Consider the following 27,193-nt stretch of genomic DNA (forward strand, 5'->3'; position numbering starts at 1 on the left):
ACTTTAAAATATGTGTTCAGTCCATACAGCCAATTACAGCTGGTGATACTGAGATTGCTGGAAAAATTAGACAAACTGATATATGAAGATAAAGTTCTTTCCTGCACTGTGGTCCTTTACAGAAATCAGAATACTGTTGAGCATTGGAAGAAGTGACGTAATGACTTGGCTCTGTAGTGCCTCTCTGGCTGTGGAATGCCAAACCAGTTCCTTTATTGAACCAATGTCGAACTGACTTTAGCACCAGCCCTGAACCAGCACAGCAACTGCTTCAATCAAAGAGGGTTATAAATCAGTGTCCCAGATTCTCTGAGAAACCCATAAGATGTCCTTTAGGGTTGGTGCCTGTACACATTGATCTTGGTAATATCAAACAGACATCAATCACTCTGGAGACTTCACTTATTGTTTTTTAGCTTCCTCTTTTTTGTTCACTTACTGAGCTCGGTTGGCTAACTAAAACGGTTTCACAACCCAATGAAATAAAGAAATATATATACTGCGGTGCATCATAGCAGTGGTGTGCTACAAGTTCTTTTTTTTTTTCTATAGGAAAACAAAGACATGGCCTGCCCTCTAACTGGTTAGTTAGCTGGTTGATTTTATGTGATATCACAAATAATAACATTTAAAAAATAAATTAATAAAAAATCCGCTCAGGAATAGAGGGACTTGAATGCATGTTACAGACAGGCAGAGTGAAATCCAAGTCTGGTGTTTATTACAGAAGGAGGTTGGAGCTCAGGTTATCAGTATAAAGTAGGCAAAGACATCAAAAGGTGGAGAATAACCAGACTTGTACTTGCAACCAGGCCAGATAAGCAGACGACCTAAATTGTTAAACAGGTATGGTCCAAAATACAGGAACCAGAAACTAGGAAGGCCCATAGGAAAACATGCAGAAGACTATGTGGCACAGGGAGATGGGAGAGTGGAGCTTATATGGTGAACGGGAGTAATCAGTGACAGGTGTGGATAATCAGCTGCAGGTGAACTCCATCAGAAAGCAGTGAAAGAGGGAAAACCTGCAAGAGGAAAGCGAGGCAAAAACTACAAAATGAACAGGAAATGGATGTTATTGAGAATGAAAAAGAAAACATAACTCGGGCTGTGATGTGGAACATCACATACGGGTCGGCTGAGTCATTTATTTTGTATTGATGTTGATGCCTCCTCTGATTTCTCACAGCTAAATATCTGTGACAGTGGCAAAAATCTCACAATTTGCTTTGCAGGCTGCTTGAGGGAAAATAGTCAAACGAGATTAATAGTGGTCTCCTCCAGAGACTTTTTTCAGTTGACAGGTTAAGCTTGTATAAGAGTGTTTTATAAGCTAAATCATGATTCTTCCATTTGGTTATTGTGCCAAAATCTCCCTTTACCTTTTGATACAGACTTAAACACAACAGTGCATTTGCTAGTGGAGACTAATATTAATACCATGCTCACTACTAATCCAGGTAAATCTTGGTGGTTCCACATTGAGAGTCTTTATTGCACTGAAGGGGATTTTGCAGATTCAGGTCAGATCAGATTGTTTCTTTCATTCATATGAAGTGCTCGGACATGAAACCTGCAGCTGTTGTGAGTTTGCAGCAGAGGCAGGACACGGCTGTGGAGCCCAGCTCAACTCACCTGTGGTTCAGGGGGGAGGAAGTCATAGGTAATGGATCGAAGACGAAATCAGAGCTCCTGCAAGTTCTTTCATGAAGCCATGATACTTAATTATGTTAAACATTTCCAGGTTTATATAGCTCTGGAAACATGGAAAGTATTAAAAACCACAACAGGTGCAAAGATAAGAAAAAGGTCTACCAAATGGGGCTGAGAAAGGTACTCGCGGAACATGAGTAATTCAAGAAGTCAAAATCTTTTATTCAAATTCTCCACCTTGAGTCTGTTTTCTTTGTGGGACAGAAACTGAAGCTGGTTGCGTGTTGAAAATCAGCCGTATGACTAAACCTTGTACAGAGAAGGTGGTCAGCCATGCTGCTAATGTGTTCCTCACCCACAGATCTACACTACATTGTTATGACCTAACTTGTAGGAAACAACATAAGGTGAAAAGGGGTTTTTAAAAGACTAAAGTTCAAATCTAAAGAGATAAAAATAAAAATAAATAGTATGATGAGCTGCAGCTGTGAAAGTGGTGAACCCATTGCAAGGGTTTCCTCTCATCCCATTACTCAATTACAACATCTTTAACTCCTTACCTTGCGTCTTGGTCCGCCCCAACAAGGATGCAAGAACAGTCACGAAGTGTATCCTACTTATAAATCCTCCTTTCTAAAGCCTCCTTTCTCCCCTCTACTCAAGGTTAATTATAAAAATGAGACATCCGTCAAAATGTTTTGCGTCAATTTATATAAAATTTCCAGGTGACAAGCAGAGGACAGAAGAGTCAAGGAAGCACAAATTAAACAAATAAGATGAGCCTCAGGTGTCAGTGAGGTGAGTCTGTCGTTCAAATAATGCTTATGGGCTTCACAGTATAGTCTATACTATAATTTCATTCATGCTTTTTTTCCCAAGACAAAAGTTTGAATGAAGTAAAAGGTGTTCGCACAAATCTGTCCATATATAACCAGAAAGTCAATTTCAGACTTAACCACCTTAATCTGACGAATCCCTCCTTAACGTACAACTAGGCATTCATATTTTCATGTTTGCAGGCTTTGCTTCATTTTCTCAGCATAGAAAAGCGGTATGTATAGATTTTAACATCTGTGGTCCATAGATTATTTGGTAGACTGCAAAGATCCCAGTAAATAGAATATTCATATTTCATAGTCCCAATCCCACTTAGTTGTGTGGTGGCAGCCATATTGAATGTTTTGCCACTAAGGGGCTGTCAATACAAGCGATCAGGTGTGTCTAAACAGAACGGTGGTAATTTTTTATTTTTATTTAAAGGAAACATATTTGGCCCTTTTTTCACAAGCTAACATAGCTTCCTGATATCAAATGAAACCTTTGTGACAGACAGTCTTTGGTCAAAATAACACAGAGAGACAATACAGCAGCTCTTTTTTCTGTCTTTAATTTAAACCTCTATTCAAGCGGATCATTTTAGGGTATCGAGCAACCCATTCTGACTCTTATGAGATCTATAGCACTCAATTACCCTTGGAGCACTTTATCATGATATGAGAGAGCATGCAGCAATTAGACTGAATAAATTCTTAAAAACTGGCAATTCCCTTATCTGTGATCAGACCATGAGCAGTTGGTAGTCTACTGATCTCTCAGATCATTAGCTCATTGATTTCGTATGTTAAGTGAACCGTAGAATTAACAATGAGATTTGATGTGAAAAGCAAAGGAAAATGCGAGAGCAAAAAAGCTTTAACTTCCCACTTCCTGTTGTTGAAGTTAGCCAACGTTAACAAGAAAATGAGACGGATAACCTTGTAAATCTGAATGTATAACTGAATGTCACAGTTTTAATTAGAAGTGACTTCAGGCATTCAAATATATCCTCTCTGTCCTCCATAAAATGTCCCATTTGAAAAATTAGTGTAACTCAAGTGCCAACAGGGGGGCTCTCTATGCCTTTTCAAAAACTACTCAAGAAGCTCATCTGTTCACATGAAAACATGGAAAAGCAGCTGTTGAGACTTTCCTCTCAGGCCCAAAGGAAGTGGGTATTTTTCCTGCTTTGGTTTGTTCTGTTGCTTGGGTTACTCTGCACAGATTACTAATGATGGATGACATGTAAAAGAGGGGTATGCTGCGCTGCACCACAGCAGCAGGTTTTTAAGAGATACTACTTTAGAAGTTTAGGACTGTGATAGGTTTTTTTCATCCAAAATCACAAGAGTCGTCATTATTACAGATGTATATACTATCAATAATAATGGGAACAATAATCAGCATCCAGGAAATGTGGCATGGATAGGGATTTTTATTTTTCTCCAGAGCAGGAGCATAAATCTGTTCCTCCATAACAGTAACGTGTGCAAGTTAAAGCAGAGCTAAGCTATGGATGTTAGCAGCTGAGCAGCACATGGTTTAAAACCTGCCATCCTTTAAAGACCCTCTTGATAAATTTCCTCCAGGTGGAGCAGTTTAACGCGTACAGTAATGCACAAACGTACACTATACAGCGTTTTTAAAGGCATGCATAAAACTGATATTTACTTTGACCTCTGTAGCTGTTGACTCTGGGAAAACAGCACCCTTATGTTATGATCATGTCTTCTGCTGCTTTTTTTCAGATGGGTGAAAGGTTCTTGATTATAAGTCAGGGGCTCTTGTTCTTATACTCTGGTTGAAGTTGTCAAGGCATCAGAAGCAATTTTTCCTTCAGCTGAGAATATTTCATGCCTCACTGGTTCATAATGAGTTCTACAGTATGAATCCACATCATACCCCTTGTTAAACGGTGCGCAGGGCAGGAAACTGAAGATCTTGTTACAGTGTTAATATTCTGAACTGTAGTGATTATTCACTGCTGAGGTGAGGTGATATGTCTGTGCAGTGCAAAGTTAAAACAGGCAGTCGGGAGCATGTAAGCTTTTCTATTTTTGTCTTTATTTTGTATCTTTCTGGAGCTTTTCAATTTAAAGAGATGTTAAATATTTTCGGACATTTTTAACACCTTATAGGCATATAACGTGCGGAAGTGATAAAAACAGCTAAAAACTTGTCTTGTAAAGGGTTTTAAGGAACACACTTTACTGCCCTAAATAGACACATACATATGTCATGTACCACGTCACCATGATAAAGCTCATTTCAAATCCGTCTGTTGAGTCTTTCCTGAATCATGCTAAATGGCCGCAGTTTTTTCAATGTTTTTGTATCCGGCTGGCCTCTTTATGATGTCCTTGATATAGGAGCGATGCCCATTTTGAGGACACACTATTATCCTCAATAATTTACTATAAAAGCATGATTGACACATGTTTAACCTTTGAAATATTTTTTGTTTAATTTTTTTTGTTTCCTCAGAGGCTGAGAAATTAAAAGTTTTAGCGGACAATTTCTAAGCTTTCCAGAAACCCCTCTGGTTTTAAAAGGCCATTTTAAACCACGCGTTAGGTAAAACAGTTAAAGTAAACAGGGCAAACGTAATGAGCATGTGAGCTGTAAATGAAGTGGAACGATCAAAATGACATAAGCCAAGTTCCACTTACTGCTGGAGCCTTTTTAAAATGTGTGTTGTTCAAACCCAACTAAACCAATGAAAGTGATGTTTAGACATTTTAAACCAGTTGTGGTTAAAGTTGGATTTTTGATGTTCAACCCCAGTCTGTTCCCTGATCAAGATATTTACTTAAATACTTAGTATGTCTACCACTCATTCAGCTTAAGGTGAAAAAAACAAAAAAACAGGGGGGGTGACTCACCATCATGTTTCATAAATTCCTCTAAATAGACCTAAGCATTTGCATTTGATAATAACTGTGATTAAATTGACTGTAAGCCTACTTGAGAAAAGCTTTTAAATTAAGAATTGGCCTGAAACGTCATACTATGCGTCACTCCCCTTGGTTTAATACTAGAATATGCACCAACCTCTTTCTTGTGTTCTAGAAAATGACAGACATAGTCAATACAGCACTGGTGCTAACCTGGTGCTAAATGCTAACAATATTTTTACATGTTTTCATCTCAATGGACATTACTCACCAACTATATTGAGAAACAGAGATTATGGCAATGAGCCAGTCAGACCTCGAGTTGGTAACAACTTTAAGAATGAGATGGTTTTTGTTTAAGGTAAACTCAGAATGTCCACCAATATCACTGTTGTATTATAAACCACTTCGCCTGCACATTGAAGGGCAAGAAGCTGTTATGAGATAACCTGAAAGTCAAAAACCTTGTGTCTGTTCACATGAACGTTTTCAAATTTTTTACATTTGATGACTTATTTCTTCTTCAAAACAAATGTAAAAAATTTAACATTTTACACCATGTCTACAGTGTACAGTGTGGCTATTCTTTGTCTACCATGTGCTTTGTACAGTGTTATAGGAAAGAGCAACTCCCCCACCTCATCCATCCTGAAACTGTAGGAAACTCTACTGTGGCCCTGATCAAAGGCGAGATAACTTTTCTTCCTCAAAGATAGACTTACAGGTGATGTATTGGATGAGTCAAGTGTTCAAATCTAAACCTCAGAGGTGGTATCCCATTTTGTCACAGTTCCCCGTAAAACACTTTAATGTAGCAAAGGTAAAAAGAAAATAGAAAAAAGTCAAGTATGTTGGTTTTAGTTTTCATCTGCAGGCTTTAGAGTTTAATGTTAGACCAAAAGTCTGACTCTGTCATCTCTCATGCTGGAACAAACTCAAGAATATGCATCACTGACAAGAATTCCCAGTGTTTAGTGATATAATAATTAATTTTTATAACCAATAACATGCATTCTTCTTTTTTTTTTTATTTGAACAAGTAGCTGTGTTCAAACTGGTAGAGTATGTCCATTTAGCACATCGAGCAGGTGTGAACATTTATGATTGGTTATCTGATTTTGTAGCCTGTTTAGAATATCTAGTGAACAAATAATTCTTCTCAGACTTCTCAACCATGAAGAGTCTTTTTTTTCTGCCTTATATGTGGAACCAATTGTAAAAGATATCCCAGAATCATATTTGATGCATATTTGCATGCTAAAGTGCCCCCCAGCAAACGTGTGCTAAACTGCCCTCAAGTGCCCGCTGGGAGCCAAAACGTTTGCTAAAAATGTGACCTTCAAAAAGTCTGTGCACGCCACTGGTTTGGGATATGTTGTAATGCAGCTCACTTTTAAAGTATTTGAAATTTGTTCTAGGAAAAGCACAACAACAGGAATGACTTAGATTTGTTCAATATGAAGGATTTCTTTGTCAGATGCCCTAAAGTCCAACATTCACAGCAAAAAGAACAAAACTGTCTCCACACTTGGTTGATATAAAACTCCACAAGTGACAGCATCAACAGCCTCTTCAAACACCTGGAGAGATAAGAAACGGGAGCCGGTTTCTTCACACTGTATTGTACAGGAAACAAAATGTTTTGATGTGAAAACAGAGAGAATAGCACAGGCCTTGTTGACAAAACAGGACCAAAGTGTCACAGTGGCAACAGGCTTCGGTCAGACCAACTCCAAGGTTAAACCTTCGCCCTGCACCTTCAGGGCTCAGCATGTTTTCTTTAAGGTACATTTTTAGGTCATATATACACCAAAAGCTAAAAACCTGCGTAGAAGCGGTGAAATGGATTGCCACATTGTCTGGATGTATGTGTTTACTAATGGTATCCTTGCAAGACAACCACATGACAGTGGGAAACAAATGTGCACTCCCATATTTAGCTCTAGTGGAATGAACAGTTTCCATTCAGGTTGAAGTTAGGCCATGCTGGAAGGTCAGGCCATAGACTAAATGAAGTATCAAACAGTGAAGGATTTACTGTTTCTGTTAAATAACCTGAGATACTGATCCATGTTCATCATTGTTACACGTTTGGGTTTTTTATTACTGATTTAAAAAGTACTTAAATCACTGAAGAAAAAACTGAGAGACTGCTGAAGCATACAGATGATCTGACAACCAACCTGCCTGATCATGTGCTGGATAAGCAGGTTTTACTTAGTTAGATCCGGTTCCATCTTCTCCTTCTGCTCATGGCCAGTGAAGGGGAAAAGATGTAGCTTCACACAATAACCCAGAGAGGTCAGATTTAGGCACAGCTAACTGTGAAAACAAATGCCAGCCATCCTGCTCCAGACCCTTATATTGTTGGCCACCCTAAATAAACAGAGGACTTAATCTTGCTTTTGCTTCAAACATTGCTACTGGATGTTTACTGCATAATGAGGCAGGTGCACTTACCTGTGACATTTAAAGTGTTAAAAAACTACATTGACTACAAAATCTCTGTTAATTCTAAGTTGAACTGTAATTTAGCGATACAAAAATCCACACATGCAGACATAAGCAATACTTTGCTTTAGACATATAGTGCTTAAAAGGTTCAGTTATGCCGTATATATCTTGCTTTTGACATAATGCATCAGCCCCTTGACTTAAATCCAGCAGCAAATCTTCTGAGTATTTCAAACCCAAACCACTCATGCAGTGTTCTCCATTAAAAAGGTGACAACTGAACATTTCTGTGTTGCTTGAATTACCCTCCTGATGCTTTGGGTTGATTTGACGTATGATCTGGTGTTCAGAATCCAGCAGGTTACAGGTCAAATGAACAATGTTTGAGCTGTAGCTGAGGCTTGAGCTCTTTGTCTGACCACATATCTCACATGTTTCACTTGATAGGCCACTTTGATAGTGTGGAGTATTGTTGATAACACCTAAACTGTTACTATGGTGCAATTAAACCCTAATAAGTAAACTATTCAGTAAACCTCGGCATTAAAAGTGTTGTTTCTCACAACCACTGCACGCTTGACGTGCTCATTTCAACTGTTAAGGCAGTATGCCAACCTGCGCTATACAATCTCAAGCAAATCAGAATTATCACAAGCGAACCCTGGCTCCCTCTGTCAGTTTTACAGACATATCTTAAGGAGGGGTGAGGATTATTGACAGAAAAGTGAACAGTGCGTGAACAACTGAATGCCATCACTTTAAAAGACTGATGAAGCCATTAATGTTATGCATCTCATGCATGAAAAGGGCTTTAACTAGTGAAAGAAAGAGCATTAAAACGCATCTAGCAAAGAAGAGATGAAAAAAAAAGATCTAAAAATGATGGCAGAATGTTTTTTCAGCAGATTTTCTATGCTTATCATATCAGTCTTCCCCAGAGGAATAAAAAATTAAAACATATATGCAATATTTTATTTAAATGGTTATAGATTTACATATATTTGTTTTTATTTAAATGTATTTATTTGTATATACCAACAAAAAAAAAACATGATGCAGGTTGGCACCACTTGACATTTTGTCATGGTCCGAGGAGTAGGTGAGAAGATGAGATTGCAGGTAAATCTTGGTTTATTCAAAAAACGCAGCGGAACACCAAACAACAAAACAAATCAAACAAAAACCAAAGAGCAAACAAACCTGACTTGACATGAAGAACAAGAACGTGAGTAGAACATGAGTAGACAAGATCAGTGACAGTGAAGATCTGAAAAATGCTATGAACAAACCAGGAGACTAAATACTGTGGGGAGAGTGATTGGCGACAAGGTACAGCTGAGGATAGGTGGGCACAGGTGAAAGGAGTAGGCAGACGAGAAATAAGGAAGGTGAGGAAATGACTGACAAGAAAACACAAAACACACATCGTGACACGTTGTAGTGGTTCTGCACAGCAGCATATCACTGCATGGTTTCTATTCACACATGAGCACCATCAGTTCTTCCAGATGAGCTAGCTTTAATAACCCAGTAAAAGTGTCTTACTTTGTCCAGGCAGACACAGGAAGTGCCAGTCTGAAGTTTTAATTGCTGGTTTGAGGACAGATTATCGAATACATATTTCACTGTGGAAATACTTTGAAATACTTTGAAACATCACATGTGCACAAGGTGCCGTATGCTGCAAACACCAGGAGCCCTTTAACAGTCACTGTGTCACATTGGTAATACTGAAACTTACTGGGTTTTTTATGGTTGCACACACAGCAACATGTAAAAACTAATGTCCTGTTACTTGGTAGCCAAAACATAAACATGTAGATAAATGGAAGATGTCAAGTATAATTATAGAAAATTTAAATTTTGAAAATTAATTCAGAAAATTAATTTTGTACAAACAGCAAATTACAGAACAAATGTGCCATAAAGCACACTACAGTTTTTGTGAACAAAAATAAGCTTTTCCATGTTCTCATGCATTTAGTTGAGGAATAACTGTGTATCCACTTTAAGCAATTCTAATTAATTTTAGTGCATATTGAATTGTGTTCCTTATTCTCTATTAATGTAACACAGTTGTAAAGCTGTGCAGATGTTTATGATGATCAGAGAAGACTCTTTCATATAGAAGTCTGCCCTCATCCAAGATTCTTCATCACATTTGTTTAATTTGCATAGTTGGCTGGACTAGCTATGATGTCAGCGGGAGAATGTGAAAGCAGACGTCTGAAAACTTCTGTAACAGATTAACATCTTTTCCACAACCACAGGATGTGTCTTCCGACATGGTTGTTTAAGAAATTAGACGCTACTGACTGCATCAGTTAGGGTTAAATAACTTGTAGCCAGCTATCCAATAGGAGGCTCTAGTTAAATCCAGGTGGTGACTTTTTTGGACAAGCAGTGTATAATAGTGCATACAGGAGTGTGAGTTTTACATAAGACCATTACATTCAAGTTGTTGCCAAACAAGTTCCTACAATTAGGCTTTTGGAGTAATCAGTCACTCACTGAGTTTGTGTTAATGTTCCTGCAGTGATGTACTAATAACAATATATTTTACATCAACCAGCAATGATTACCTAGCAACCCATCGCTTAGCAACCCATTTTTCTCCCAAAACATATAATAGCACACAGCTTTTTTGTCAAAGCTTGTTATATCTTCTGTTTATGTATGAGGTGTCCTGTAACATTTGTGTCCTCCCCTTTGAATCAAATGCAGAGTCCTGATGGACTTCTTTTCGGTAACTACTACTGCATTATACTGCCATAATATTGTTAGGTTCATCGGCATTACAAACCAATTCAGAAAGACAGTTTTTAATGCATCAAGTACAAGTTGTAAAATGTGTATTTTCATGTGATTTCATGCATTGGCTTACAACCACATTGTTTTCTATCTCTAAATGTAAAGTTCTAGTTTCTAAACCTAAATTATGGTACCTAATCCTAACCAAGTTGTTGTGATGCCTAAACCAAACAAACAGAGTGAGGCCACAAGGAAACAGTGAGTGAATAAAGTGATATCTGTGCTAGGGTCCATATAAGAAGGCAGAGTGTTTTTCACAATACTTTCATATAGGAATGTAGGAATACAGGTATGTGTTAAAGAGGAGTCTTGGAAAAATAATCCAGTCTCACTTACAGTTGCACCACTTCAGAATATTAACTCAACCTGTTAAATGGTGATGCTAAACATTATCCTCGGAGTCGATTTGTGACACCAAGAAGTTCTGAACAAGGGCAATATGTCATACCCAAGGTGTGAGGATGGGCTCAAGCTAAAGTAGCAATCCCAATCTTGCTTGATGTAGGATTCTAGCTGCTTAACAGTCCTGGATGTTTTCATTGGTCTGGACTGCAGGCAGGCCGGTCCAGCACCTGAACACCACACTGTGGTTTAGCACTGTCGTGCTGAAATATGCAGGTCTTCCTTCCTTAAAAATGACTTGGTCTGAATGGAAGCATGCATTGCTCTAAAACGTGTATATACCTTTTACTGATGGTGTTTTTCCAGAAGTTCAAGTTCATAGGCACTAATGCACCGCCGTACCATCAGAGAGGCAATGCTTTTCAACAGGAGCGCTGATAATAATCTAAATGGTACTCTTCTTTGGTCCAGAGGGTAGAGTGTCCATGATTTCCAAAATTAATTTCAAATTATGATCCTTTGCCAAGTTCATTTTAAATGAGCCCAGAGAAGACGATTGTGTTTCTGGATCACATTCACATATGGTTTCATCTTTGTATGATGGAGCTTTAACCTGCATTTGTTGATAGCATTGAACTGTGCTCACAGAAAATTATTTCTGGAAGTGTTTGAGCCCTTGAAGAGATTTCAGTGGGAGAATCCTGTCTGTTTTCAATGCAGTGCTGCCTGAGGGCCTGAAGATTATGATCAGCCAATATTAATTTTCAGCCATGTCCTTTACTAACAGAGATGTTCCAAGATTCTCTGAAACTTTTGGTTATATGAAGATGGTGACAATGATGGAATGCTCAGTGTTTGCAATGTTACATTGAGGAACATTGTTCTGAAATTGTTCCACAATTAGAAGACACAGTTTTTTTTTCAGATTGTTAGACCCCTGCCGATTTTTTCTTCTGAGAGGCTCTGTCTCTGTTAGGTGTTCTTTTTATACCCGATCATGTTACTGACCTGTTGCCAATTAATTTAATTAGTTATAATTAACATCTTTTTAGTACCACTTCATTTTACATGCTTTTGAAATGTTAAAATGTCTCACTTTCAACATTTGATATGTTTGCTATCTTCTATCACAAATAACATTTAACATATAGAACATATAACCAATAATATGGTTTACAAATCCTTGCATTCTTTTAATATTTACATTTTACACAACTTCATGTTGTGGTACTAAAAAGAAACACCTGTAGGAAAAATGCTGCAGCTAATGAGATTCATTGACAACAGATCAGAAGAAAGAAGACCCTGGACTATCGAGTAGCTTGAAACTTATATCAGAGAAGAATGGAATAACCTTCCTCATCCAAATGTCCAGCAACTAGTCCGCTTTGTAAGTTTTGTTTTTTCCCTGCAGATTCTGTAATATTGTTTGACTTGATACAGTTTGGAGATAAAACCTCTGGAATCCTAATGTCAAAATATGCCATAAACATGAGTCTTCAGTAGTGTTTACTTATTAATAGAAGAGTACACACTTCACTCTAAGCATAGACATAGTGTTTGCCCGTGGGGAACACTGCATGAGGCATGTTTATTTGAATACAATTTTTAAAGGCTTATGCAAATTAAAACTTTTAAGTGTTAACTTTGGCAATCTGAGTGTTTACTCTAGTTAGTGAGAGCCAGGTGCAGTGGTCATTTATCTACAGCTGCACCATCTGCAACGACCTCTACATGCAGTGGCGTTCACAAAGCAACGACAGTTGCTACTGGTCTCTTTTTCCATTTATGCTGCAGGCCCACAGTGCTCTGGGTAAAGGAGGAAAATTGCAAAAGGCAGCAAAGACAACACCCCAAGCCCTGACACAAATAAGATTTAAAAGTAGTATTCACAGCCCAGTGTGACAGCACACTGCAGAGATTTGTGATATTTTCTTTAGGTTACAACGCCACACAAAGCATTTTTCCATAGAATTTACATGAATGTTTAGACTGGCAAATTCCCTGCAGAAGCTCAGCAGGTGGATAAGACAGCGATGTTTGTTTAAGTAACAAAATGAAGACAGTTTTCTTAAAATTCTATAAATAAAGAACTCAAAGGAACAGTAAGAGGAAAAGTGATTGACATTCAAATATCTGCATGCACAAATAGAAGCTAAATTAGGAGGAATAAGACTAAGATAAGTTTTTGCCTCAAGAATCTTCTTCACAGGTGCTGGTTGCTCAAAGATTTACAACTATTTGCATGAACTTGCAAATGTGGCTATCATCTGGATCTGAAGTGACTAAATTTGCCTTACTCCTGATTTCTTGCGTCAATGTTTCAAAATTATTCCACAGGAAACGAGACGAGCCTTCCAAGTAGCTTCAACTTGCAAATTGACTCCCTGGAAACAAATAGTCTGCACGAAAAGCTAAACAAAACAAAGACAGGGAGGATACCGTACAACTTCCCTTTTTACATAACAAGTTGGGCCTCATTCCTACAGCAGGACTACATATTCTATTGTACCAATTACACGTTTGCTGTTTTGCTTTGAGGCACAAACAGACCTCAATTGTCTTGTAAACATCAGATTATAATAGAAAGATTTTATCATTGAAAAGAGCAAGTCAGAATGAAACTTTAAAATAAAATACCATGTTGTCCAGTGTAAATCAAAGAGAAAGAACAATGTTCTCTCAGATGAGTTGAACTCCAGAACTAAGGTCTTGGATCTTATTCCATCATCACACCTCCAGCCTGCCAATATGGAAGTGAAGAAGAAGAATGAAAACAATACAAATCTGCTGCTAACAGTTTCACTCAGACCTCAGATGTTCGAAATCCAATCCTTTGGATGATTGAAAGTGAAAACTTTGTATCAGAGCCCAAGTTGTGGGTCAACCTCTGAGATATTGAGGCTTTAGCTACTTGTTGCAGAAAACCCAGATTTGAGTTCAAACCTATGTAACTGTATGTAATACCTCTGTCTTTGTCTACCAAATTTTTTAAAATGTTACTGAATAGAAACCTGAATCAGGCTTGTTTCCACTGACTGGTTTGCAATGAATTACCTGTGTGTCATCAGTACTTTGTGGTATATATTATGTTGCACATTGCTGTAATCACCTCATCTCATGACATTTACAGTACAAAACGTTGTAGTTTCACAATAAAATCTTGAACAATTTTGCAACGTCCTTCACAGCTGCAACTTATGTTTAATTCTTTCACATGCTGATGTCCTGATTCTTAATACATCTTTAACTCTGGCAAGATGTTATGGGAGAAAGTTGGTCACAAACGCGTACAAGGAAGGATGAGAGGATGGTGGAAGGCGCCCGTCCACAAACCTCTGTGACCCTCTGACACTTACATGCAAAAGATGCCGATAGATTCATTTTTCACATTGTTTTCAATAGTTATTGAACTTTTCTTTCCTCTCACTCGTGAGTCCTTTCTGTTCTACCGCACCGACCTCAAAATAGCATAAAAAGAAAGTTTAATTTATAACTTGGATCCAACTTTTTCTAATGGGCAACTTCAAAATCTGCATCTAAAAAACTGATCTTTCATCGTTCTGCTTGTTAAATGTTAACGTTTAATTTCACTGCTTTGAAAAAAACAAAACAATGGAGAACCTACCTTCCTGGGTCCTGAGGCCCAGTCATGAATTTTTTCCTACTTCTACTTTCATAACCAGATTTCAGATTTCAGATTTTGCAAGTTGCAACTAATATATGCTCGACAAAAAGTGAGTTTAAATGAGTTTAACTACAACCTGGAAAGATCATTTTCTGCCTCCACAGCACATTATTTAAAGTTATACATGTAAAGTATTCATATGTGTGTGTGTTTTCAGGATATTCTCAGCACTGCTGAACCATGAACCACCACCCTTTTACCCCCATTGGCCCCCAGGTCTGTCAGCCCCCACAACATGGTAATTAAGTGGGAGCTACTTGTCAAAAAGCTGCAGTGCTACACATTTCTTATTGGATTACAAGGTGCTGGGAAGGAATGCAGGAACCTGCCAGTGTTCCTCTCCCTGCTGCTGGTAGCGGCCGAAAGAAACAACACGGGTGAAAATGAATAGAGATCCTACCCTTTCCTTCATGCCTGCTGACCACCAATGCAAAATACAGCATGTGCCATTTATTTGTAGAGTCAAAATAGCCCACCGTGTGATTTTTCTGACAATGTGTGTGTGTGTCTGTTTGACTTTGTGGTGCTTAATAGATTCTTAATGTGCAAAGGATTGTAGCGTATCAGATGGGCTGAGAGTTAGTGGCGTGACAATGGCAACAGCAGGGTGGATGGCTTGGTTTAACACCTGGAGAAGGGTTTGTGTGGATGTGTGGGTGTGTGTTAGGGGTTGAGCTGACTCCGGCAGTGATAAAGCAATAAAGCAACCACACAGTCACTGGCAGGGCAGCCAAATGTAATATGGGCAGCAGGGCAGGAGAAGAATAGAGCTGTTGTGTCATAGCAGGGAAAGTCCGTATTTACATCACATGTTGGACTTTTGTTTCATATTTTTTGTCAACTACTGAGCTATTCTACAGGTTAAGGGGTCACTTCACACTCCTAAAAAACACTAACGAGTCTAAAATCAACCTGATAGCCATGAAAGCAACTTTTTGACACTGTGCTCGCTGCTAGCGTGTTCAACAGGTATAAGATCATCCTCTCAGTTAAGAAAGTTGTCAAGCTCACATTTTCCACTTCTTTGAATCTTCACAATTACAATTAAAGTTATTTCTGCAGATCATAGTTTTTAGTATAATTAGCATAAAGTCGGACTTTTCTGAAAACGCCAAGCAACAGGAAATAACACCACACACACAATATATATGTTACTGTTCTAAACTTGATTACTTTGATGTATCTTAACGACAGGTCCATGTCAAATGAAATTAGTCAATTGCTAAGTGAATCAGTCCGGTGAACCTAAAATAATAACTAAGCTAAGCTCGATCACATTTGAACGGATGGACGATGGAAAAGGGGGAACTGAGGATGACATGACACGTAGGCTGGGGGAGGGGGGCATGTATGGAGCTCACCAAAATATGAAGGGATGAACTGTACTGGACTGGACTCAGAACACAGGACAGAATATAGACTAGCTTGTGAGTAATAGTCGGCAATAGCTGGCACAACAAAACTGGCGAAGCCTGCTTTTGAGGCCAAAGTACAAATATTGCAGGGCTTAATTGGCACCAGGTGTGTAGGCAGATTGAAGATGACTGACACCCACACTCAAACACGTTCTTTGTTTCTTTGTCTTAATATTGATCTTTTTTTAGGGAATGCCGTGTTATTTATTCTAATCAGCTTTACTGTTTGTTTTCTTTTAGTCTCGATCTCCCGATAGCTCCTATTTCGTGTTCATTAAGTATTTGCTTTACTTCCAGTTTTATTTTGAAATCATTCACCTTTGTTCATTCCTTTTTTTTGCCACCTCTTCATTGTGTTAGTCAATACTTTCCTATGTGTACATATACTCCTCAGTTTCCTTTATTCCTTTTTACTATTATAATTGCTATATATTACGTTGACTCTTTATTTTTGTTTTGGTTATTAAATCATTTTCAGGGTCATTTGCTCGCCTCCAGATAGTTGCCTTTGGGTCCTCCATTACTACACACTCAGACAAGTAAGATGAGGGAAGGGGGAAACCAACTTCCTACTTGTCGAAGCTTGTCTGAGTACCCCAATACTGTCACCTTTGGTTGTGCAGGGCTTCCCAAGGTGTTTAACAGACATTGTGTGCTTTACTGCCGATAGCTGGTAGTGTGCACCGGAAGTCAGAAAACTATGAGCAAAAGGAGCATCCCATGTGTTCAGAACAGAAGAGTCAGTATGTAACTAGCTGCGATAGCGAGAATATGTCAGGGAAAGATTAAAAATGGGAGATTTGGGACCATGACAGCGATATCTTTGACCTTTAATTTCGGTTTAAACGTTTTTATAATAATAAGTAATATCATCTCGACGATGACGGTGACGATCGCGGGAAAAAAATCTCGAGCACGCGCAGAACGCTCGATCCGATCCACTCTCGTCTCCAGGCACATTAAGTGGGCAATTGGATCGAGTTATCCCGGGGTCTTAATTTGATCGCAAGTAACACGATCCGATTCGATTTCTTGTCGGATTAAGCTTGTTACATGAGCTGAATAACTCAATCTTATTGTAATTTAGCCTTTAATCCGATCTGATTGCCCGCATGTAACCCCACTGACCGAGTATGGTGTAGATGTGCAAATTAACAATAACACTAATGTCCTTTAAGTGCTGAAGAGATGCAGCTCTGTGACATTTAACATAACCACATCAGTCGGTATGAGCAACAAACACATTCGGTGACCTCTGCACTGTTGTCTTGAAAGAAGAGCTGAGACTGATTTCCCAGACTGTTTTGTGTGTGTGTTTTTCTTTTCCTAACATCACAGCATGAAGGAAAGTCACTGAAGTCTCTAAATGGCAAACGACACCTGCGTACCCTAAACAAAATGCTACTGTGTGAACTCCAGCTGCTGATAAGAGGACATGGTGGGGTGAGGAGGAGGAGGAGGAGGTGAGTCAACAATCCAGTTCCCTCTGCTGACATGGAAGATCTCACACTTTGGGAATGAGACTTGAGTAAAGACTTCAGCAGATACTTATCAGTGGCGGTTAGAGCAGATAAACACTGTCACCTTCTGCTTTGCAGCCAACTGCTGTCAGCAGCCGTGCATGAACAAACACATTATGAAGTCATATTTGTATATTGCACTCTGGTAAATCTCAAGTTTGTTACTTTGAGGCTGTGAATATAGTGTGTGTCCAGCCCTATCTCATCAGACAATTTGTAATAGGTATGTTTGTCCACTAAGTGTCACAATCCATGGTTGTAAATTTTGAGATGGAAACATATTTCTTGGAACCCAAATTCCAGAGAAGATATTCAAGAGAAGCAGCTCAAAGGACACTGGTAGGTAACTCTGGGAAGTATTCCACTCTTCAGTTAAGGATAATTACACAGAAAACAGGGAGTCAAAGGCGTTTAAACGGGGAATCAACAAGTTCACAGGAAAGACATAGGTGTGCGTGACTGCCACACTAAGGAGGAAGACAATCTAGCAGAGACTCGGTGCTGGAGCTACTTAAGTACTGGCCCGTGATGAGGCTTATGAGACGCAGGTGTTCTGAGCTAAAACACTCCAGGAGTCAAGGGTGGAGAAACACCTGCCCAACCCAGCCTGGACTACTTTAATGACTCCACAATAAAAAAACAAACCAATGTCTGACTATGACAATTTCTTGGCTGTTTTCGGTTCAGCAGTATACGTGGGCCATTCCTTAAACATCCATCATTCTAACCTTAAACATCCATCGGTAAAAGTGCAATGATAAAGAAAGAAATCCCAAGTTGGGAGGAAATTAAGTACACCGACATCGGTCAGTCAAAACTAGACTTTTAAAATATATGTTAGTCCAACCAAAAGCGTACAAAATCGAGCTTCTCAAAACACTCAGATAATCCAGTCAGCAATTGAATAACCATCTTTCCATTTTTTGTAAAAACAGTAAATGGACTGTATTTGTATAGCACCTTTCTAGTCTAGTTGACCACTCAAAGCACTTTAAAACTACATGCCACATTCACTCACACACTCATACAGCATGTCTTAGTCAGTGCTTTCTTCTATGCATTCATACATATTCATTCACTTTCAGTAGAACCACCAACCTTCCTATTGGGAGGCGACTGCTCTTCCTCCTCAGCTGCAGCCGCCCCTAGAGTGTAAATGTACATTAATACATCTGAATTCCCAATGAAGCAGCCCCCATTCACAATTGTTTGGTTTCTTTTGTCAGATGTATGTACGCTTTAGAAGTTGTGATTGAATATCAGCTCATAAAGACTACGTGTCAACTTGCAGTCACTTAAAGCACTCCCAGAGTGTTGCTCTGCTCTAATAGAATTATAACCACAGAGTCATCTGACAAAATCACCATTAGAACAATGTCTGTGTAGTGAATTCAGCAGTACTTACATGTATGATGACCACATAGTCCATAGCTTGCAGGGCTAGACAAACGTCAGTAACTTGATTCTGCTCCCGTGCATGTAAACCGAGAGAAGGACAGTGGTCCATTTAAATGGCCAAGTGGAACTGTAACCACACAACTGTATTCTCTTGCATGAAAGCTTATTTATTAAAGAATATTTACTATCAATTACAGATGATCGGCTGGTAAATAGAAGCAGTAGCACTTGGATGGGTTCTTCTACGTCACGCCTTTCTTTGGTTAGGAACGAGTCCATCCTTGTTTCTGAAAAACACAGTACAATAGAAGTGTCACAGCAACAGTTTCACAACCATAAGTTACACCCAACACACACATAACAGTTGAAATATTTACATGGCTGTTGGATAATTGTTAGCTGTTTGCTGCTAACTAACAGTCATTTATACTGGCAATTGGTACTTTCCTAAGCTAACAACTTTATGGTGACAGCAAATATGGTGAAAAACAAACTCATTTACATTTAACTGCATCTGGGACCATTGCTGTAACTCAGGAGGAAGACCAGTCGTCTTCCCAGGACCAAGTCCATCGTTTTGTGAATGTGTGAGATAAAGAAAGAAAACACTGTGAAGCTAGCTAGTAACACTGTAACTGTAACATTGTATAAACTAAGACATGCTCTATGTGTGTGTGTGTGTGAATGAGTAAATGTGTATTTAGCGTGAAAGCACTTTCAGTGGTCAACTAGAGTAGAAAAGCTCTGTATAAGTGCAGTCCATTTACCATTTATTGCACAGGCATCAATCTGTCTGTTGTGTCTTAGGTGTGTTCAAAGGATTGGTGGTGTTTTGAGAACGCAGAGGATACCCACAAGCATCTTCACAATTTCACAGAACAAAGGGACGAGTCCTCGAAGGATCATTGATAGTGGAACGGTCCTGTGCTGAAATTTGATTACATGGAAGCCATTAAGGATCCTTCCTGGAATTTGAGAAGCGTCTACTGTCTAAACCCAACCAGGAAGAGTCAAAGTTTCATTGTAATGTGTTGCATTTACATGTTACCACGGCAAAATGGCATTCAAGTTAGAAAAATATAAATCCAAGCGGGAAGTGACAAAACTATTTTGGTGTTGTCATGCTATTACCTGAACATCACTATTATGTGGGAGAGCTTTTGTCAGTTTTCATTTCTCATCCCTTTTAGCACCCCCCCCCCCCCCCCCCCCCATTCTAAGTGTGTGTTGTCAAAACAACAGTGGTGACACCAGGAAAGTGGATTTCTTCATACATGAAGATATAGAATGTTTCAGTCCAGACCAGTCTGGTTCAGGTCAGACTTTATCCACAATTTTACAAATAGTCCTCCCAGCAGGGTATAGGTTCTCAAACCTTATTTTATTACTGATTGCTGAAGCACACAAAATGTACAACATGATGCAAAAAGAATATTATAGAAATCACTTTGTTTCAACACAATGAGATTGACTGAACAGTTCTTGCTTTGTTTTTGTGTTGAAGTCAATACCACATAGAGGGTGGACACCTATCCATTCAGTTTGAGTGAGCAGGTTTGTCCAAACTTTTGACAGTTTATTCATAGATAGAAACAGCAACTCTATCGAGCTGAAAGCATCATAGATCACAGATCAGCGAAAAAGAGTACAAAGCAGCAACTGTTGTCAGCACACACACTCACTCAACCTGAAAGCTGCGGATGATTTGCTGTTGGATTCACACATGGTTGCGCTGGCTGAGCTACCAAACTTCTCACTAAGTTTCTGGCTGATGGAATGTTGTGGACATTTGTGCTCTCACAAGTCTAAGCAGCTTAAGAAAGGAAAGGAAAAGTTCGTAAGCAATAAACTAACTGGAAATATGAATTTCTTGATAAATGTGCTCTTTCACACGGCACCTGAGTTTAACGTGATCCTACAGTAAACCTAACTTGGACTTCAGCATAAAAAAAACAAGAGGGGATAGGCCAAAATGTCCTTACAAAGCAGAAATTTTCTTACTGCTTTGGACCTCGTAAAGATAGCAAAAAACCCACTCATACTCACGCACACACAGCTACCACAGTGATGTCATCCCTCTCTGGTGACACAAAATGTCACCATCAGGCCAACTCAATTACAGCAGCAACAAGACGTCTGCTACGAACACAGTCTCCTCCTGACGTGACATTTCTCTGTGGGTTTAAGAGTTAAGACCAAAAAAGTGAAGTGGCATTAAAATACTGCTTTCATCAAAGAGTGGATCAGTCCGGCTGCAGAGTCGTGCCGATGAAATGTGAACGTTTGTGCCAGGGAGGAGAGATTAGTGACTTTTTTTTAACCTCCTGTCTTGTTCATTATTGCACGGATCAGTGTTCAGCAGCTCATGTGAAACCCGTGTTTGGGGCTGTCTTTCAGCACGCACTCATACACACACACACACACACACACACACACGAGTGGCTGTAACTGGAAAGGAATGAGTGCCGAAATGCATCTTGAACAGATGAGATGCTGCTCACAGATTTATGAGCTCGTATCATGTTGCAACTAGCAGTCAGTCTTTATCCACTCTGTGATATCCGCACATCATATCTGTGTTTTTATTTGTGTAGTTTGTGTTTATGGGAACAGATGTCATGAAAACAACCCATAATATTCCTGTCTTTATTTTTAGTGAACCTTATAAATTCTCGTCTAATTACTATAAAGATGCTGCGACTTAATTTTATGCCCCGATGGCTTGTAAAGCCTTTGATGTGAGAATAGAATATGATCACATTTCTCCTGATTTAACTGTGCTGCACTAATTTCAATGCATTTAGTTTGATATTAATTCATATGAATAAACTTTAATAATAATAATAATAATAATAATAATAATAATAATTCCTAATAGATGAAAACAGTTTTATTATTTGACTAATATCACAGTGGAAATGTATGTTTAATTGCATGTGACCTTTTCTTATTACACATGCAATCTGAGATTATTATTTGTATAATTTATTCTGGAGTTATGATATATTGCATTTTAATTTTTAAAAAAAGCAATTGCTTTTAGTTTAATATGTGCAAAATACATTTAACTTAAAAATGCCAAATTAAACTAGATGTAAAAATCTCTTCAACGCTATCAGTGTTAATGGTTAATGAATTGTTTTTGGTGTTAGAGCATGGAAATGTTTTTTTTTAATTAATCAGGATGAAAATATATGATGGAGTTAATGCGTGTAATTGAGGCTCTGGTCTTGCATTGCCTCTTTTTCAAAAAATATGACCCTGCAATCGGAGAAAATTACCAGCCGGTACGGACGAACTTCTGACCCAAACAAAAACCTGTTTGCAGTTAAACGTGTCATAACGTGAGCATGAAATGACATCCGAGACCTTTTATGAAAAGAGTTTAGTCTTATAAAGTTTATTGACATGAGGAAAACATTGGTTAATGTTTAAATACTCTACACAATAAAGTTATTAAAACATGCACGTGTAAAATATAATATACTATACATTAATATTACATTGGGAAAATAATTTCAAACTGTTTCGATGCAGTGCCTGTGTTTTTCGTTTGGAACCCAAAACCACAACCAGAGCTGATCTCTTACTGAGAAAACCTGACGTTTATAGTGCAAGAAAGGACACTTAATGGAAATTAATGGAATGCTCGACTCATGGCAGGTGTGGGTCGTTTCAATATGGCTTCCACAGAAAAGGACAGAGACTCGCCCGATGCCATCTTGGTCCCCACAGGCTTGGTGGGAAAGTCTTTTCCGTACCTGTCTGTGATTTTTACACCTTGAATGTCCTTGGCAGTTCCCTCCCTGAACTTGCGAGCTGCCTCTTCTAGGAGCTCTTTGCAGTATGGAGCTCTGTGTTCTGGCCCGGATCCACTGTTGTTTTTCTCACTCAGTGAGTGCTGGATAAGGGAGTGAAAGGAGTTGAGTTTCATGGAAAGCTTAGCATCGTCCTTGCTCAGCTTGTTCAGGACTTGGCTGGAGTTTTGGGAGTGAGGGTTGTTGGGAAACGACGGTCCAAAGCTCCTCTTTGGTGGAGAGAATGCTGAGCATTCCCTCTGCCCCACCTGAGTGACACTGAGAGGTTTTGGATCAGCCCGCTGTGGATCTGATAAGTCCTGCACAACAGCGGCTCGGGATCCCTCCAGTTTAGCAGCGACAGCAGCCGCAGCCTCCTGCTCTGGTGGCTGGCTCTCAGCAGGCATTACTTTGGGCTCCCACACAGCACCGGGCTTCATGTTCTGCACAGCTGTGGCATTAAACAAACACTGCTGATAGAGCAAGGCGTCGCCCAGGTTGGCTGCACTACGGGGCCACATCATGAAGCCTCCTCGAGATGGCTGAAGCGGGAAATGGCGGTAGGTGGTGGCCACACTGACGTTAGAGGAGATGAGCTCGACGTTTGCAGAGCCAGCAGGGTACTGCATGGAGAGATCCAGGCAGTTAGGGCCAAGGAAGCTGCACAGCTCTTTGTTCTGTGGCTCAACCTGAGCAGCTGGCGAGTAGGAAGTCTTGTAGGAGTTGTATTCAGCAGCGTGGTGGACCATGCCGTTTGAGAAGAGGAGCGGGCCTGTGGCCGCCTGGTTGTTCTCCATCAGCTCTCTCTCTTTGTACTCACGCTCCAGCATGATGGTCTCCAGCTCCTTGTCAGCAAAGGCCCTTCTCTTCCTCATTCGATCGCTCAGCGGTGGGGGAAGAGACGGGTTGGCTGCCAGGAATGGATCGGACTGCACTGGACGGTATCCTGGTATGCACACATATATAAAAAAGAACATTCAATCATTTTATCCGATGTGTTTTGACCTGCAGGTGATGCTGAGCACATCTGCAGAAATGCTCACTTTACTGCCAACAAATGGAATTTTGCAATCTAGTTCAGGCAATTTACATCATCTTAGCCAAATACAGGAATAAAGCCATCTCTCTATGGCGATAAACACATGTCAACACTTCTCTTTGACTGTTTTGGTTTTTAAGAAAAAAGATAAAATATGAAGAAAAAGATGGTTTTATCAGAAACTAAGTAAGAGTCACAGCTTCAAGCCGACTTTTTGAACATTATTTAAATTATTTGTCATTCCTCTTTATCTATTTTTTCTCTATTCAATTCATTCTTTATAGTGCTGTAAATAATCAAAAGAAAAAAAATCTCCAAGGAAAGAGAGAAACGTGTTTCATGATGTCAAATCTTTTCATTTTTTACCTTCAAGAATGCTTTTGGCGAGCATGGTGGACGGTCGAATGTGTCGCTGATATATCCTCCTCTCTGCTGGAATTTGTTTCCCAGTTATCCCCTTCTTATCCTAAGATAAAGAGAAAAGCAAAGAGAGACCTTAAATCATGCTGCCGGGATGTTTTTCTTGATCCTAGAATAACAACTGATTTGTCACAGCGGAGGTCCAATTCGTCTGCCTGTTTGGATAATGTGAGCGAGCATCTTAAAAATAATCCTCTTGAAATACAGGTCCTAAAACAGATTGCTGATGTTATCACAGTTTAAAAAAAGAAACCACCTCGGTGTATGCAGCAGCCATCATGAGATCCAGATCTCCCGACTACTTTAACCTTAAATATGTAAAAAATGCTCCATGTACATTTTCCAGCATTTCACAGGCACGGAAACAAGGGATTGTTTTCAACATTTAAGCAGCAGTTTCATTTCTGCAATCTGTAACAGCCTGACAAGAAATATGAAGCGAATAAAACGTCCGATCCGACAAACCAAAAAAAAACAAGCAATTATCGTATGTGAACTATTACAGCTCGTGCTTCACCAGTTTCAAAATGTTCATCAAAGAGCTGTAAATACCAACCTGAGCAGACCCAAATATTACAATATTTGCCCAAAGCACCAAATTTATTTTGTTATTTACAAATTAATTCTCCAATTTGATTCTTTAGTTGCAACAACAACATAAAGAACTCTGTGAAATGAAGAAATAATAAGCACTACACACTGAGCAGACTCGAAGACGAACACTGATCCTAAACTTTCCATCGTAAAAATAAACTTCTCACTTTGACCCACTCAAATGTCTTTGAAAAACAAATTAATAAGAAATAAAATTTTCAGGCATCTAATGATGTTGAATTTGCTCTGATTTGTCCTGAGAGATTAAAAAAAATAGCTACAGCTGCTTTGCCAGGCAAAATTTCTGCAGATGTTTCCGTGATTCATGTGGAATACGGTCATACCTCGAACCTCTAAAATCATACAAGAAGCATCGTGGCCTTAACTCGTGGCCTGAAGAAGAACAAAGAGAGTCTTAGCTGAAAGTTTTCATTCAAATTCACAGGCCAAGTCACACTCATTCTGGGAAAATTAGACCAACTGAAAACCTCTGGTGTGGATGGATTCAAACGCCGTTTCTAATGAGCACAACAAGATCATTTATTGTCATGATGAATTTACTGAATCATTCAAACATGAAGATTTTTCAGAGTCTGAAACAGCTGGAAAATTAACTGATGCAGCAGAGACTGATGCATAAAGTAAAGCTGTGGAGGCATAAACCTGCATCGCATGGATATCCTGTAAGGAAGTGACATCCTAATGCAAACTCCAATTTAAGAGAGCAACACTTGACTTTACATAGGCCTACAAGAAAGTAGCACTGACTGAGCTGACCTCCCTCCTTAAAGTAGATAAGTGATTTTTACAAAGTGAACCTATTTTATTTGTTCTTTCTTCTTGGATTATTTCTTAAAATGTCCTCTGCTTGGTTGCAGGTTTTAACGCTAATAAAATTCACCCACGGGCTGTCCAGGCCTACCTCCGTGGCTTGCTGCCTCCTCAGGGCCACCTGCGCCGCCATCACCCGCTGCCGCTCCACCACCAGCAGGCAGTTGGCGCACTGGCAGTCCCTCCAGCGGCAGAAGCGCTTGTGCCCCTTCAGGCAGGACACCACGCCGTGGTTGCGGCAGCGGGCGCACTTCGGCGTCCGGCTCAGTTTCCTCTGATCGCCCGAGCACAAGCCGCTGGGGCCCGGCTTGTCGTCGCCCTTCGTGCCGTCTCCGTCGTCCTCGGAGGCGGTTTGGCCGAGCGGCGCCGAGCCGGGCCGGCTGGAAGATTCTGCCGGGTCGTCGCTCTCCGTCTCCAGGCTCTCCACATCGATTTCAAAATCACACCCGGCGATGTCTGACATGTCTGCCCGTGTCGACCGCCGGCTTCAAACGCAGTTTATGTCTGGAAGGGAAAAAAATCAAAGCCTATTAGACACACTGACTAATACGTGTCAATACGTTAAACACTTTTATTTGAGTGTATTCTAAATATTATATCACTAAAACCTCATATTTGCATATAAACCCCCCACTTAACACACATGAGCAACCCTATTAATGTTTCCTTATAGCTTAAAGAACAGAAACAGCAAAATGTTTGAAAGTCTAACTTACCAATAACTACTTAAGATTAATTGATGCAGTCAGATAGGCAACAGAAAAATGAAGAGCTATAAAATAACAGGCCAGATACTGTCAGTTGTTTTTATTACCAACAGCCGAATTTAAGATTAGCCCACAGACAAAATAGATTAAAAATAAATAAATAAACAGCGTGGAAAACTAGATAAGCTTTTATCTACTCTTATGTTGATCCAACAAACCACAAAAAAGATGGAAATAGTTTAGAAAATTGATAACTGCAACTAGAAGCATTATTGTGTTTTATTAACAGGCCTATTTATCTGCCTAATACGATAGTTTGTGTTCATTTTGACAACCCTAAAAGAGCGCCTCAAGGCTTAATCAAACCCATAAAAAAAGAGTTCAGTTTACCTCCAGAGGTCCGGCAGAGTGGCAAAGCGGTTACCACGTCGTTAGTACCGTGATGAATGACACACGCAGTCCAGACTCCAGCTTGAAGCCTAATTAGCTGTTAATTGAGCGAATGAATGAGGGTCGCACCGTGAAAGTATCCAACTTTCCTCTGAAGCAGACAAACAGAGAGACACTCCTAAGAACCGCCGCAGGGCGCGCTCTCTATCCTCTGATTGGCTGCCACCAAACAAGCACCGACCAATGGCATCGCGAGCAGTTATGCAGGCGGGCGGAGTCCTTCTTGTAACGGCTGTTGACGGTAACGGTGAACAGTAATGTGATTACTTGTTTAGTTCACTTTTTAGGGATTTAGTTTGACGTAAAAAGTAACAAAACAATTGAAGTGTTACTTGTTGTTAAGCTACAGGGCATTACTCAACAA

General features: G+C 39.5%; 1 protein-coding gene across 1 annotated transcript; it reads right to left on the reverse strand.

Moving 5' to 3' along the window:
- Positions 1 to 22,375: 22,375 nt before the first annotated feature.
- Positions 22,376 to 26,923, reverse strand: dmrt2a (doublesex and mab-3 related transcription factor 2a). The gene is made up of 4 exons (XM_072387332.1): positions 26,770 to 26,923; positions 25,764 to 26,176; positions 24,194 to 24,293; positions 22,376 to 23,734 (listed from the first exon to the last, which is right to left on the reverse strand). The coding sequence occupies exons 2-4, from the start codon at positions 26,133 to 26,135 to the stop codon at positions 22,629 to 22,631; spliced, it is 1,578 nt and encodes a 525-aa protein (XP_072243433.1). The 5' UTR covers positions 26,136 to 26,176; positions 26,770 to 26,923; the 3' UTR covers positions 22,376 to 22,628.
- Between the last annotated feature and the right edge of the window lie 270 nt (positions 26,924 to 27,193).

Source organism: Leuresthes tenuis, unplaced genomic scaffold, assembly GCF_036924035.1.
Source record: "Leuresthes tenuis unplaced genomic scaffold, fLeuTen1.0.hap1 SCAF_6, whole genome shotgun sequence".
In the NCBI taxonomy this organism is placed as follows: Eukaryota; Metazoa; Chordata; class Actinopteri; order Atheriniformes; family Atherinopsidae; genus Leuresthes; species Leuresthes tenuis.

Excerpts from the sequence above, each read along its gene's own strand:
- dmrt2a (XM_072387332.1), bottom strand. The coding sequence starts at position 26,135 with ATGTCAGACATCGCCGGGTGTGATTTTGAAATCGATGTGGAGAGCCTG. Across the intron at positions 24,294-25,763 it reads GGAGGCAGCAAGCCACGGAG|GATAAGAAGGGGATAACTGG; the intron begins GTAGGCCTGGAC and ends TCTTTATCTTAG. Across the intron at positions 23,735-24,193 it reads CGCCAAAAGCATTCTTGAAG|GATACCGTCCAGTGCAGTCC; the intron begins GTAAAAAATGAA and ends TGTGCATACCAG.